The sequence below is a fragment of the Dama dama genome, chromosome 19 (assembly GCF_033118175.1).
Source record: "Dama dama isolate Ldn47 chromosome 19, ASM3311817v1, whole genome shotgun sequence".
Classification (NCBI taxonomy): Eukaryota; Metazoa; Chordata; class Mammalia; order Artiodactyla; family Cervidae; genus Dama; species Dama dama.
The window spans coordinates 67689206-67704824 of NC_083699.1; the positions used below are offsets into that span (position 1 = coordinate 67689206).

The 15619-nt window shown below is 46.5% G+C and overlaps 1 protein-coding gene across 5 annotated transcripts in view; it reads left to right on the forward strand.

Annotated features, from left to right (window-relative positions):
- ERG (ETS transcription factor ERG) overlaps positions 1-15619 on the forward strand; it is a 236656-nt gene that overhangs the window by 205780 nt on the left and 15257 nt on the right. For 3 of the 5 annotated variants that reach the window (XM_061167302.1, XM_061167304.1, XM_061167306.1), the window contains 3 exons: positions 6140-6343; positions 7171-7251; positions 9197-9268. The exons of 1 other annotated variant lie outside the window; for it this stretch is intronic. In XM_061167302.1, coding sequence (XP_061023285.1) covers positions 6140-6343; positions 7171-7251; positions 9197-9268 — 357 coding nt within the window. The remainder of the gene's footprint in view (positions 1-6139; positions 6344-7170; positions 7252-9196; positions 9269-15619) is intronic. One more of the 5 variants, XM_061167305.1, reaches the window with a different exon arrangement.

Here is a 15619-nt window from a genome sequence, read left to right on the forward strand (position 1 = left end):
TCTCAGCATCTTTTTCTTGGCTACCTCTGAATCCCTGCAGTACTTGTGTATATTGTAAATGCTTAGTTAAATTCAGCTTAGTCTAAGGACTACTAAGACTGTTGGTCTTAAGACTAAAGTCCTATTGGTCCTTGGAATCTACACATTGTTCCATAAATGTCTATTGACAGTTGACTGGGTAAAGAAGAGTGGTACATATATGCAATGGAATACTACTCAGCCATGAAAAGAACAGAATCATGCCATTTGCAGCAACAGGAATTCAACTAGAGAATTACTATACCAAGTGAAGTAAGAATGATGAACATCATATCATATCACTTACATGTAGAATCTAAAATATGATACAAGGGAACCTATCTAGGCAACAGAAAGAAAGCCAGGGGCAGAGAGAACATACTGGTGGTTGCCATGGGGAAGGAGGACACGATCGGGATGGATTGGGGGTCCGGGATTAGCGGATGCAAACGGGCATATCCAGAGTGGGTAAACAGTAAGCTCCTACTCTGTAGCACAGGGAACTATATTCAGTATCCTGTGATAAACCATAATGGAAGAGAATATATGTGTATATAACTGAATCACTGTGCTATGCGGCAGAAATTAACACAGCCTTGTAAATCAACTATACTCCAATTTAAAAAAAATGACACCAAAAGAAAAAAAGAAGCCCCAGGCTCAACATGAGATTAGGAGACAGGTTCTGAGCTGCACCACTTCCTGGGGGCAGAGGGTGTGCGATCCACCCCTGAGCGGAGGCAGAGGTGACCCTGGGTTGGGGCTCATCCTGTGACCCCTCTGCTTTCTCCTTCATATGCATGGTGGGGGGTCCGGGAAAGAGAGAAGGCCGGTTGAATCTTGTGGGACCTTGTGAGCTCCCTTCTGTGATGGCAGGGTAGGGCAGAAATAAGAAAACTTTGCTGATCCATCATGGGCCATGGAGGAGACCTGGAAGCCTCTCCCCTGGGTGCTCTGTGGAGTTGAAGGGTGAGCTGAGACCCCACACACTGACTTGAACCCTAGAAAAATACCCTTTATAAGAGTGGCATCCATGCCTGGCCCAGGGAGCTTGGGGAAGCCGAGGGTGGGCCCTGCCACTGGGGCGGGGACAGAGCCCCCTGTCTTGTCATCACTTCCCTGCCTAGGGAGTGACTATCAGCTCCTAAACCTCAAGAATGTGGAGGACAGATACCCAAAGGAGGTGGTGAGTGTAAGTGAGGGTGCAGGAAAGGTGAGTCTTCAACCAGCGGGCGGTGTGTGGACACAGACAGGGTGTGTGTTCGGGAGATGACAGCTGGGTGTGTGGGGATGGAAGGTCCAGGGTGGAGGAAAAGCTGGGAATGATGCTTAGGAAAACCATGGGGCCTGGAAACCTGGGACCACGTGCTTCAGACTGAAGAGTTCGGACTTGATCCTTGCAAACTGTTCTCTGTAGAACACCCATAGAGGCGGTCTAGAATAACAGCGCCCCACAGGTTGGAAAGGCACGTCCTCATTTACTCTACCAAGTGGTCATATTTTCATATTTTGTTTTTAGTATTCTTTGCTTCTAAATGTATAGGGCAGAGGTGTGGAGATCAAATTCCAAAAGGATACAGTAGTAACCTGGCTTGGTGTAGTTTTATTCTTTTCCAATGAAACAACTCCCATGAATGAACTGGATAAAAAAAGTAATATTAAAATTTTATGAAAATGTAATAAAAACATTTTAGCAAATGTACATGTGCAGTCCTTTATAGGACCTTGTTTTGATTTTGAAACACAGAGAATATATATATATATATATGTATATATATTTATATATAAATGTTTAATCAAAGTATCACATGTTCATTGTAGAAAAAAAAGAGAAGATAAAGTTGAGTGAAAAGAAAAAAATTTTAAATCTCCATTGCCTTTTGCTCAGATACAATAATTGCCGTTTCAATGCATATCTCTTGAAAATTCTTTCCATGGGTATATTTGTATTTCTTTGAAGAATATAATTGTACTACCATAATGTTTTCAAAACTTTTAATCTATTTTGAACATTTTTCATATCAGTAACTACATTCAGCAGTGTAATTTTAGTCTCTAAATATCACAAGGATGTTCCTAAATGTACAGAAACTTAACTAGTTCTCTTGTTTTGTGGGACATTTAGGGTGTTTCCAATGTTTGGCTATTATAAACAACACTACAAAGAACATCCTTGAAAATAAATCATTGCGCACTTCCTCCATGATTTCCTAAGGATAAATTTCTAGAAGTGGAATTTTTAGTTCAGAGACTATCCACACAGTTTTTCAAAGGCATCTGACAAGTATTGCCGAATTGCCGATTGGGAAGGTCGTAGGAATTTATGCTCATGCCAGCAGGACAAGAGAAGGGCCATTTGACCAATCCAAAGCAAGAATTTAGCGCTCATAGTTCAGGGCAAAGAGAAATTGGCCTCCGGGGTCTTGCACAAGAGTCCCTTAAAGGAAAACTGAAAGAGCCATTGCAACCTTGAGCCTAGCTAGGGAAACCAGTTAACAGGCACACCAAGGGATGCTGGAGAGAGACTGGCCTCCTTCTGGCTGTCTTCCTAAGGTGTCACTTGGTCATGTTAGCATGAACCCAGCAACTTTCCGGAAGATATTTATCTATCATTTTTAGAATATGTTTCCACCGTTAGGAGAAGAAATGCCTTCCCAGAATGAACTGATTTCTAGGAAGTAGTTACACCAAAACATAGTCCTTCCATGTTGTTTATACCTAGTGGTGAAATTTACAGGAAATGACTTGGGGACCCTGTGGAAGGGAAGGCTTTCTTTCCAAGAAGGCTATTTCATTGACCTCTGCACAGAACTAAGGAAAGAGAACTTGAATTCAGGGCATCCTGAGGCCAATATATGATTTGTTCCTATATGATGAGGAGTCATGACATACCATGAGAAAAAGGGGGAAAAAAAAACTTTCTATGGAAACAGTCTGAAGTTTAGAACGTTTTCTCTGTGAAAGCAGAGTTCTGACCTCATGGCAGAGAGCCATCCAAACTCAATGACTTGGATGGAGCTAACATTCAGTTTTCACAGGCTAACAAAATGTTTCCATGTGGTTGGATTACAAAGGCATAGGCGTACCTTTCTGTCAACGCTGCCATTTGAGCTTTTGTAGATATTCTGTGCTTTCTAGCAGAACCAGAGATCTTAGTTAGGCATGGGTCCTGTGACCACTGATTCTGCATGGAGGTACTCACCTAGGCCAGCACTTCCACAGGCTTCATGTGGACGTGGGTCAGCTGAGAATCCTATGAAAAAACAGACTCAGATTCAGCAGCCTGCTTGGCACTTGGGGATTCTGCATTTCTAATTAGGTCCCAGGGAAGGCGGAGGCTTCCAGGTCCCATGATCACACTCTTAAGGAGTGAAACCTGGGAGTAGATGGTCTGAACCACATTAGAATTATGTGGACAGCTTTTAACAACTGATATCCAGGTTGCCCTCCAGCAGATTTCATTCAGCATCTCTGTGAGTGAGAGCAGGCCTCTGAAGTTTTTTTTTTTTTTTCAATCTCCCCATGACTCTCATGTGGAGTCCAGGCTATGGACCAATGCAGATTCCTTCACATATGGGTGGGGAGGGGGACACAGGGGTCTTCATTGATAAGTAAATTGGGTATATTCATGGGGAGGGGGTGCATAAGAGTTGCTTAAATGATGAACTGTACCTCCATGGATAGACTTGGACACATCCTGAAAATACAGTGCTGAATGCCAAAAGCAAATTAGGTGCCGTTTATATTAACTTGAAAGGCATACAACAGTATATATAGTGGATACAGCAAGAGTATTCAGATATATACAGGGGTGGTGCATGTAACATTTCAGGATGCTGCTTCCTCCTGGGTATCCGGGAGGGCAGTGGGCTGGGGAATGAATTCTGTTGGAGTCAAAATGATTCCTTTCTACTAAGAAAGATGTGAAACCGTAGGGAAGAAACAAAAGCAGGGAGGGAGGGGGAGACAGAAGCAGAGTGAGAAAGAAAAGGAAAGGAGGGAAGGCGGAAGGGAGGAAGGAGAATTCTGACGGCACGTGGCTGTCTGGCTGTGTCTCGCCATTCCTCTGTTCTTTCTGGAATACAGACTGTATTCCAACAGCACATCGGATGCCCGTGCTCGAGCTGCCTAAAGCGTTAGTGAGAGCAAACGGGACTCCAGAACCATTAAGCTCGAAAGCGATAGAAGGGTGGTCTATTCCCACAGCAGATGTTTCCACTTGTGATGATCTGAGCCTCGTGGCATGCTTGCCCTCTCGCAGCCTGTCCAGAGACCCCACCCAGACCCAGGCTTTCATTCCACATGGGAAACAAACGCAGAGGACAGAAGCGGTCTCCGGGGGTCACGGCCTTGAGAGTCCTGGGGGATAGAAGAACTCTGGCCTCTTGCTCTTGGTCCGGATGTCTCCTAGTGCTCAGGGACCCCAGGGAGGAGCCCCATCTGCCAGCGAGGCGTCCTGGGTACCCTCCACCCAGGCTGTTTGCGTGGGGTGGTCTCAGCTTGTGTTTCCGTTGAGGGGCTCCCCTGCCCCTTCTCCCCAGGGCCCTGCCCTCCTGCTCCTACGGGGGTCGCCTTCCATACTTGGCGGCCGAGCGTGACGCCGCCGCCTGCTTCCTGCGGGTGTTTGTGCCATGGTTGTGGAATGTGAACGCCCCCAGCCAGCTTGCCTCCTGCAGGTGTGAGTGAGTCGCCAGACCAGCTTCTCTGCAGGAAAAGCGTGTAACTGATGCCTCCTGCCTAGAAACACTCACTCCTGGGAGGTGCTAGGGTTCAGGCTGACCTACACGTCACTTCCAATTCTGTGGTCAATATTTTCCAGTATTTCATACAAATATTGTATGGGATTTTTTTTTATTAGTATGTAATTAGCATCTTCCTGATATGTGTTGCTCTTTTTTTTCATATAAAGATACCAGTATTTTTTGAAGGAAATTTTTCATTGATTCTTGTTCATTTTTTTCTCATTGTTTCTTAAATTTTATTTTATTTTTTAATTTTATTTACTTTGTGGCTGTGCCGTGCAGCATGTGAGATCTTAGTTGCCCGATCAGGTATCAAACCCAGGTCCCCTGCACTAGAAGCAGAGAGTCTTAACCACTTGACTGCCAGGGAAGTCCCTCCCATTTTTTTTTTTTTTAAATTGAAATTTGGTTGATTTTCATTGTTAGGTTAGTTTCAGTGTAGAGCAAAGTGATTCAGATATTCTTTATTCAGATGAATAAATGAAAAATTAAAATAAAAAGAAACGACTAAGAAGAAAACCATATCCTTCCAGGAAACGTTAGGTTAATTGAGCAACAAAGAAGCAAGTGGTGTGATGAATCCTAAACTTTCAGGATAATTCCCTTTAAACTTTTTCAGTATCTGGTCTTAGCATTGACATCAGTGTTGTTTTTGATTGACCAGCATCCATTCCATCCCTTTGTAGCAACTCCTTGCTATTTCCTAGAGCCTCCTCTCTCTGTTGTCAGTTCATGTGGCTCAGTCTGACTTAACCTTCAGTTTCCTGGGTGAACGTGTAATTCAGACCCGATGTATCGGCACAGCCCCCCTCCTTGACCACAGTGATTGGTTGAGGAATGGCCTTGTGATTCAAGTGGGTCCAGTGATTCTCAACCCTAAGCATTTTAGTGAACTGTGGAGAAGAGGCTCAGAACCTCTTTACGGAAGTTGTTTAGCTCTGTAGGATGGAAAACTCAAACCAACAGGGCCCAACATACCAAAAGAACCAGTCAGAGAATGAAGCCAGTACAGAGGAAAGAGAGGCAAACCCTGGAGAGACTTGAGTCCTCATGACAGTATTTGTGCTCCTGGACCAAACCATGCCTGAAGCTAGTATATCCCCTGGACTTATCAGTTATGTGAATCAATAAATACCCTTCTTTGCTTAAACAAAAACAAAAAAACTTACTTTAAAGACAGTAGTCTCCGAGTACAAGTCAGTTGCTCTTCCTTGGACATTCTCCTTGGACTGGTCCCTGAGCCTGGCTTGAAAATTCTGGAAGAGTGGCAGGTGATGCTCTGGAAAGCTGAGGCTGGTGGGAGATCCCACATGGGATATGTCTCTGCCCCAGGAGTTTGTCTTCAGGCGTTGATTAAATATTCTTCCGTCCCCTTTCAGATCCCACACTATGGAGTACAGACCATGTCCGGCAGTGGCTGGAGTGGGCAGTCAAAGAATATGGGCTTCCAGACGTTGACATCTTATTATTCCAGAATATCGACGGGAAGGAGCTGTGCAAGATGACCAAAGATGACTTCCAGAGGCTCACCCCGAGCTACAACGCTGACATCCTTCTGTCGCACCTGCACTACCTCAGAGAGAGTAAGGTGGTCCCCTCTCCCACGAAGAGCACTGTCTGAGGTCCTTCTTAACCTCAGATGCAGAGGGTTCAGCCCTGTTACTGCCCTAACCCGATTCCCATTAGGATCTGAGAGAATGCTCAGAAGGTGATGACTTAGCCAGATGCGGAGTGAAAAGTGGCTCTTTTATAAGAAGCAGCAAAGTCACCTCTAGCGTTCAGTTGCTCCTCCAGGGTTCCCCTGACCGAGATGATCACATATCAGAGGGAAACAGAGCTTTACCTGGTCACATGTTATTTCACCTCCATGATGTCCAAACGGAAGGAGAAGCATTACGGAATGGCTCCTACTTGATGGGAAGTATGGCATTTATCTTCCCGAAAGCCAAACCAAACTCCCTTGCATATCCCACTGCAACACAAAGTGAGGAGCGTTTTCGCTTGGTATCTTGAGATGTGGCTTAGCCTGTCAGAATGGGGATGGCATCTTGGCAATGAGAGGCATGAATCTATAGAATTTGCTGCATGCTTTAGTATTTCTGAAAGGTCAAGTACGATCAGAAGGAGCTAGTCGAGATAGTGCAACAGTGGGTGGTGTGAACTCTTTGGTGTAAATGCTTTGCCTGGCATCCCTGAATTCAATATAGGCCCTCATCTAGGTTTTACCATGCTAACTGGTAGCAAAGCCATGGAGAGATTTCCAAGCAGCCCATGATATTTAGGGTGGGGAGTGTTGGGGGCAGGGGGGAGGGGCAGATATTATCTTTCTTCTTCTTTTTTTTGTTTTTCAAGGAAGGTAATTCTCTCTCTCTTTTTCATTTGGATGTTGCCTTTTTGTTTTGTTTTGTAGCACCTCTTCCACATTTGACTTCAGATGATGTTGATAAAGCCTTACAAAACTCTCCACGGTTAATGCATGCTAGAAACACAGGTAATGCTGGCCCCGCCCCTTGCCCCCAGGACAAGCATAGGCTTTTGTTTATAGGTCGCATGCTTTCCAGGTGGAACATGGGACAGCCAGTGCATCAGGAAAGCAGAAGGCAGAGGTGGATGGTGGAGGGGTCCTTGGTAAATCTGGGCTCTGTGTTGGCGTTACTGCAGCCTCTTTGGTCTCTGAGTACGCCCCTGCTTTCCTTGCCAGTCAGAGGATTTCTTTCAACCAGGAGATGTGCAGGATTAGCTTCTAGCCATAGCCTTAGCTCACTTTGCTGGGTTACTGTCTGCTGCTCTGAGTGCTCCAAGATGACCTGTGCTGACTATAGAAACTGAAAGCAAGTCCTGTATAAAGGAGCCCTTCGCGTCCTCCTTTATCTCCTTTGAAAATTAAAGGCTGAGAACTCAACACTTAAAAAAAATTTTTTTTTTTAATTCTTAAAGGAGTATTTACTAGGACCAGCAGGGATTATACTTTTCCCTTTTGGGTGAAGTTTTAGGCCATTTGACTTGACTTGTATCTTCTTGCACAGACCTTGTACGTTTGCAAAAGGCAGTAGGAGGAAATGTTGGTTACCTATGGGGAGCTTTTGTTGCAAGGGAGGCTATGTTATGATTTTGGAAGATTTGAAGTTAGTGACCAAATACCTGCTATTCCATGTCTTAGCTATTGATTCTATATCTTATTAATATTTATTTATCTATGTTTTTTGGCCTGAGCCTGATAGAGTTTAACTGATGCTTCTTCCTGGCTAACCCCTCTCCCTCCCGTCCCAGTAGAGGCTGAGAGTAGAGTCTGGGCGTTCTGTGGATGAATGTGGTCCTGGTGGCATCCCTTTTCTCCATTGTGATGGAGACACTGTGTAAGCCTGACCACAGGCTGCTAACCCCACTGTATCATTTTGCCGGGACCCTCTGCCACCCCCAGGCTAGGGAGAAAACCATCGAGTGTTGGAAGGACCCTCATAAGCGAGCCAGCCAATTCACGGTCAACCCACATAGAGAAATGCAGCCGTTTCCCAAATGTTTGCCATGTTATTTTTAAACATGTAATATGAGTGAGTGCAAGCTTGAGTATAGCAGATATTGCTAGTTGATCTCTTGAGCTGGCCCTCAGTGTTCAGAACATTATGTTTTTAATCTGAAGTTAAAAAAATTGCTTTGAACTGATCATACACTTTTCTGATGTAGGTTACACAATCAGCTTTTTAAGAACTTTGTGGCCAGAAATAGCAAGCACCTTAGACAAAGTAATTCCCCTCCCTTAGGAAATGCTTTGAAAATACACTCACTTTCAGATAACTTCATAGTCATTTAAGAATTCTTTTTAGCAGGGAATGAAAGTGTCAAGGAAGCTCTGATTTCATTATTTTTGTCCTTGCTAAACATAGAAGCAATCGAAAAGCAGGGTAGCACATTCCAAATGGACTGAGCTGGAAAAAAGGAAATTTTGTCCGTTAACAAGTGGAGCATTGATTGAGAGAGAGAAAGGGAATACAGGCATCTGAACAGAGATGTGAATTCATTTTTAATTAGATCCATATACTCTTTGGCAAAATAGTTATAATTCTTTGGTACCACTTTCCAAGGGCTCTGTAAAAATGTTTTATGGATTTTTGTACAATTTGAAAATGAAAACACCCAGCATAGAATTGTTCTAATAAAGCAAGCTTGTGGGAGGATGGAGAAACACAGGAAGGGGCTTCAGGAGGAAGCTGAATAATCCAAACCCAAGACCCTGTGTGCCAAGTGGAGCATCCCTTCCAGCTCCAGCATCGGTTTCTGACCCACGTCCTTGTCCCTGCTCCCCAGGTCAGGCGTGGCTGGCTCCAGGAGGCCGCCTCCCTTGGTTGTCAGGGGGAAAGTAGGCTAGGCACTGTTGCTGAGATGGACAACCACAGCAGCAAGACCTTCATGTGTTCTGTCTTTCCTTTTGTCTGCAGGGGGTGCAGCTTTTATTTTCCCAAATACTTCAGTATATCCCGAAGCTACGCAAAGAATTACAACTAGGCCAGGTACGAAAACACCCCTGTGTCATCTGTTTTTGTTTTTTTTTTTTTGAGAGACATCCCAGGATGTCCCATGAGATGCGTGACCTACGTCACGTGACACAGCTGATCTTGGATGGGAAGCCCTAAACAGCCTGACTCTGCCTCTGTGGATCTGGAGCCTAGCATCAGTCAGACCTTTCCGCTCAGAGATCACAGGGACAGTTCCTCCCTGAACCTCAGGCTGAAAAGCAGGTCAGCCCGTTCACCAGCTGCTTTCAGACACAGATGGGCCGAGAAGTCATTCCCTACACCTGTCCGATTTCAAGTTTACAGAAGGACATAGTATCATCCATCCATCCTAATCGCATAGCTCAGAACCAGTGGTGTCCACCTAACACAAGTGGCCAGTTCCCAGCTGTCACGAGAGCCAGCCTTTCAGAGCAGAAGTGTGTAATCGATCATATTTACACCTGAATCTTTATGTCTTTCCTAATGACTTAATTAGCTTTCTAATTTATGTGTCATTCATGAAAAAATATATATCAGTAGTTATCAAGGGCCTATTTGTGCCAAGCGCGATATTAGATGCTGGGGATCTAAAGATCAGTCAGACTTCAGAGAGCTCCCTGCCTTCAGAAAGCTGATCTGGCCTTTCCCTAGGTGGCCACCCACCCTCCTGAGTGCCAGCCACGGTGTGCAGTGGGGAATGAGCCCACGGCACACAGGCTAAAGCTCTAGATGTTTCAATAAAGTCACCTAGAGCCAGAACAGACTCACATGCATAATATTTAACTGTTTAAGAGTGAGGTGCCTGGAGCCAGAGGGACAGAAATGGATGTTTAACCTAAAGCACTGATCTTGCAGTAGAAGCACCACCTCTGACAATAGTGGCTGTGGGAGCAGGAAGGGAGAAGGATTCCTCCCTGAATTCCTCCCTCCAGGAAAGGGATGGGCCTTGTGCGCTGCAGTGGAAGGGCCGTGTACCAGAGGAGGATGGAGTGTTGCCAGGTGGAGAAGTGCAAGGGGGTGGCCTTGGGCAAGCGTGGTTCCCACATCTAAGCCCTCAGTGGTATGCACAACCCCGCGAGCTGGATGCCGTGAGCAAGCCTCATAGCTGAGGAATCGTGACTCAGGGCTGTGGGATGGCTTCTGCCTGTCCACACGTGGATCTGGAACTCCCATCTCCCTTCCTAGACCCAAGCTGTCGCTCTTCAGCTTCTGTTGTCTGTCCAGGCTGCCCAAGTCCCCCTGTGAGCTGGTCCCATGCACCAAGCTTGTGGTTGCTGTTTCTCCCCATTGAAAAAGATGGGGGACCAGTGAGCTGACTAGCACAGGGGAAGATGCTTCTCCAGGTGAGGACTGCTCTGGTACTGCGATGGAGCCGGCGATTTTCTGTCCTCTGACCTCGTAAAGTTTTCTCCCCTGTCCCTCCTGAAAAGCACAGTGGAAAAGCTCAGCCAACGTGCTTAGTTATATCTGACACAGGCCATGTAATTGTGGACAAGACTCAGGGTCTGCAGTGATCTAGACTGGCTCCAAAGAAACCCACGACCTGTACTGGAAAAGGAATATCAACGCACACGTGTCATGCTAGGTCTAGATGTGCCTGAGCTTACTGCAAGTAAATGCACCTTTAGGGGGACACAGGACTTATAGGCAAATCATACTGATTTTGTAAGTGTTTTACTCACAGAAGCAGAAGCTGCCTGTAAACCTTTGGCCAGGGGTTGCTCATTTGTTTGTCTGAAGAGATTTCGTGGATGTGTCTAAGTCTCAAAAGTCGGGAATTGTGAGCTGGTGTTGGGGTCGTGTGGCCATGTGAGTTGGTTTAGTGTGATGGTCCAGACTACATGTTGCTTCACAGACAGAACAGTAGGTCTTTTGACTTCCCTTGGTCAGACTCTGTGCTTCCAGTGCAGGGGGCAGAGGTCTGATCCCTGACTGGGGAGCTAAGACCCCACATGCTACTTGACTCAAAAAGAAAAAAACAGTGGGTCCTAGAGCTTCTTTTTACCCTGTTTGAGGATGTGGTGGATTTGGAAGAGGTCCTTTTCTTAATATTATAAAGTTTTATTCATACTTTTATATCCTCTTTTTAAATTTGTTTTTAATTGGAGGATAATTGCTTTGCACTAATGTGTTGGTTTCTGCCATGCATCAGCATGAATCAGCCATGGGTATACATGTGTCCCCTCCCTCCTGAAGCTCCCTCCGACCTCCCACCCCCTCCCAGCCCCTAGGTTGTCACAGAGCCCCGGGTTCTGACTCCCTGCGTCATGCAGCGAATCCCCACTGGCTGTCTGGGTTGCACGTGGTGATGCGTCTGTTTCAGCGCTTCTGTCTCAGTCCGTCCCACCCTCTGCTTCCCCCGTCCGTGTCCACACGTCTCTTCTCCATGTCTGAGTCTCCACTGCTGCCCTGCCCGTAGATTCATCAGAACCCTCTGGAGCGTCCAGGTGTCAGAGAGGAGAGTGGCTGGGAGGACCCCGGCGGGGACACCCCAGGGAGACAAGGGTGGCCAGCACTCGTTCACCTGGCAAAACCCTGATCACGCACTTTCCTTCCATCTGTCATCCAAGCGTGACTTGGAAGACTCAGTTTTCCCAAAAATACCTGTTTTGAGGATTGCCGCGATGATTCTGAAAGGTGTCTGAGATAGCTACGAAGAATTTAAATCAGAGAGAACACGCCAGAGAGCTGTTTGCTGCCAGCCAGACTGAGAGATTTGAACTTGGGGAGAGTCGACTTGTTTGTACACTTGGGGTGGGCCCGTGATCAGCCTTGCAGGGACGGCCTTGTAGTGGTGCAGTTGGAGAAGTTTGCGATGGCTTGGGAGGAGGCGGGGAGGGGCAGATGGGTGGTGCAGGGGTCTTTGGGAGAGGGGGGTCCCTGAGAATCTGACCGTGTGCCTGTGGTCACTGAGTTTCTTTCAGAAGAGGTGGTTGCTGACTGTTTGCTGGGGAGAGGTCCTTGGGGACAGAGGCCCGAGTTCCCGTTCCCCTGCACCTTTGGTTTGCAGTGTCTGTTCACGTCTCTGATCTCACACCCACGGAGACAGGGGACTCCTTCCTCCCATCCATCTGTCCTGCCGAGTCCAATGTCCTGGTGCTCCCTCTAGCTCCTTCATTTCCTTCCTTCTCCAGCACCCAGCCCTGGGCTGCCTGCCCCCTCCTCCCTTTCTCCTTGCCATGGTCCGTTGAGCCTATGTTCCAGAGTTCCCTTGCGGCCTGCCCTGTCCAGAGGCTGCATCCTTTCTGTTTCCCCCACAATCAGCCGGGACCACCCGGGGACCTTACAAGAAAGGGCACGATGGACAACATACTCCTTGTTCATGCTGCAGCCCCCTGCCTTCCCGTGCTCGTTCCTATTTATTTTTCCCAAACTGTCCTGATTCAGAATGCCCCCTGTTTTCATGATCCCTTTGTTGAACCAGCATTTAGTTGAGTCTGTCCACTCCTCTTAGAAAATTCTAGCACATGGGCAGATCCGTTTACATTCTTTTTTTATGATCGCATTTTGTGGTATCACATGTGTTTCTCTGGGAGTCAGTTATTATTACCAGAAGTCCTTTTCCCATCCTCCCCATAGGCACCCTCCTCTTTTTTTTGCTGCATTCATGCCTTTTGGGGACAATGGCCCCTTGAGGCCTCAATGGGCACAGAGGCAAGTCTGACTCGGGGAAACTTGCAGGCTGGTGTTTGACCTCGTGATGTAAGCCCTGCCTGATATCTTGGGAGCGGTGTAGTGTGAAAGCGCTGGTGTGAGCCCAGGACGATCTGTGACCCCACGCTCTCCTCGTCCATCACCATGGCAACCCATACACCATGACCCACATCTAGGATGTTGTTGAAAGAGGCTAGAGTCTTGGGTCTGCAAGTGCAGCCTTGACTTTGGCTTTCCAGCTGGTGTTCCTCAAGCGTTCCGTGGGATCTGCGGTGATTCCTCCTTCAGGGTTTGCAGCACAGAGCCAGTCAGCCTCTCCAGTCACAGCAAGACCACATAGCTAGTGCCCTGTCTCCTCAGTTAAGCCTCCATCACAGCACGTGGCTGAAAATGCATTCTTGCCTTTGCCGTGCCTCTGCTATAACCACAGAACCTGCAAACCTGGCTGAGAAGGGAAGGTGAAATACCCCCCCCCACCCCACCCCCCCCCCACCCCCGCCCACTGGATCCCGATGCTTTGACAGAGGAGTTTAGAAGACTATAGGGAGAGCTGGAGGAGAAAGGGAGAGGGTAATTTAATCACAGTAGTTAGGCTTGACTCTAAAAATTCCGTGCATTAAGTAGGAGTTTAGAGATTGGTTTTGGGCCGTAGCTGTTGGTCTTTGTGTCTTTGCCGTTAGCATCCAAGCTCATTGAGAGCTGGCAGAATCCATTCTTTCACATCCAGCACAGCCAGGGACCTCCAGAGTTGCTTTGTACATGTGGCATGGGTCCTGCAGAGGGAGGGTAAGCCCTCTCACGATCCAAGTTCTGGTCCTTTAAAGTGGCGGGTGGACTTGAAGAGGGCCAGCAGGGCTGTTCGGTGATCCTGATGAAAAGAGAGTATAAAACTTGGTGAACCTGATCTTGCAAGAAGGACAGCAAGGACGCTGTCTTACATCACTGATGTCTGGAGGAGGGAGCAGTGCGGGGGAGGAGTCTCGTTCAGAATCAGGAACGGATCTTGTTGCTGTTTAGTTGCTAAGTCATGTCCGACTCTTCGAGACCCCATGGACTGCTGCACGCCAGGCTCCGCCATCCTCCACTATCTCCCGGAGTTTGCTGAAATACATGTGCATTGAGTCAGTGGTGCCGTCCAACCATCTCATCCTCTGCTGACCACTTCTCCTCTTGCCTTCAGTCTTTCCCAGCATCAGGGTCTTTTCCAGTGAGTCAGTTCTTCACATCAGGTGGCTAAAGTGTTGGGGCTTCAGCTTCACTTTCATCATCAGTCCTTGAAATGGGTGTTCAGGGTCGATCTCCTTCAGCCTTGACTGGTTGGCTCTCCTGGCTGTCCAAGGGACTCGCAAGAGTCTGCTCCAACACCACAGTTATCTTAACTCCAAGGACATAAGCAGAGGTGCTGGGGTGAGGGAGCCAGCAACAGCCACAATCCTTCTTTGTAGTTTCATGGGTTTTGGTCTAAATCATAGCAGAGAGCGTACTTCTTTGGTACCTTCAGCTGCCTCTGGAATGGCTCTTATAAAACTCAGTTTTAAAACAGTCTGTTAAAGAAATAAAAAAAGCAGAACCCACGCCAGAAAGCAGCCTTCCCTGGCACAGACCTTCTGCCAAGTTTATGAGTTAATGGCCTGGAAGATCAAAATGGAAGAGAAATGAAGGGTGGGTTGAAATGACCACCAAGAAGTGACATGTAAACTGTGTTCTTACTCGAAGTCTTATGATCTACTCATCCATCAGGGGCCAATAGCAAATGTACACGGTGTCATAATTTTTCAAGCAGCCAAGGAGCAGAACTGCTCAAAACTGGCTCTGCTTCGAGGTGGTGTAGCTGCTGGCAATGTCACTGAAATGGTCGTCTCTCAGCGAGGCTTGGTTCAACATTTCCCAATGTCACATCCCACAGGAGGGGGCTCGGGGCCCCCACGGCACATGATCAGTAGCTGATAAGACAGCCCTGGGGCAGAATTTCATGAACAAAAACAAAACTCCACTTATCTTCCATGGCAGTATGTTCACGAGCACATTAATCATTGTTCATGTAAACATCTCAAGTTCTTGGCTAAGAAATCAGGCTTGGAGTTGTTTAGGTCCTGACTGATTTTCGAGGCAGGATGGGACACGGTTGTGCACTCTACGAAGGACTTCATGAAGAAAGAGTTTCAGAATATTTTTCTATTAGTAGCTTGGTGCTTAATTTCTTCCAGGTACCTTTCACAGGCAGTCATCTTATGTTTAAGGTAGTAGCAGACTCACTGACTGACCCTGGCTATTAATTACATTCGTGTTCTCATATTTCAGGCAAAAGCATTCCATCTAGAACCCTGTCCTCTCATTTATTGGCATTCACAGACTCAGACAGCGTTTCTGAAATAATTATCTGTAGGAACACAGATTTGTAGAAAAGAAAAATGGAAATTGTCTAGAATAGGCTTTCTCAAACTTCAGTGTACAGCCAAGTCAAGTGAGATCTTGTTTTGAAATGGAAGTATAGTTGATTTACAATGTCATGATATTTTCTGGTGTACAGAAAAGTGATTCAGTTATATATATATGTGTGTGTGTGTATGTATACATATATATACCTGCACATACATTCTTTTTCTGATTCTTTTCTCCTATAGGTTTTTATGAAATATTGAGTATAGTTCCCTGTGCTATACAGTAGGTCCTTGTTGATTCTGTTTTATTTTTAATAGTGTGTATATGTTA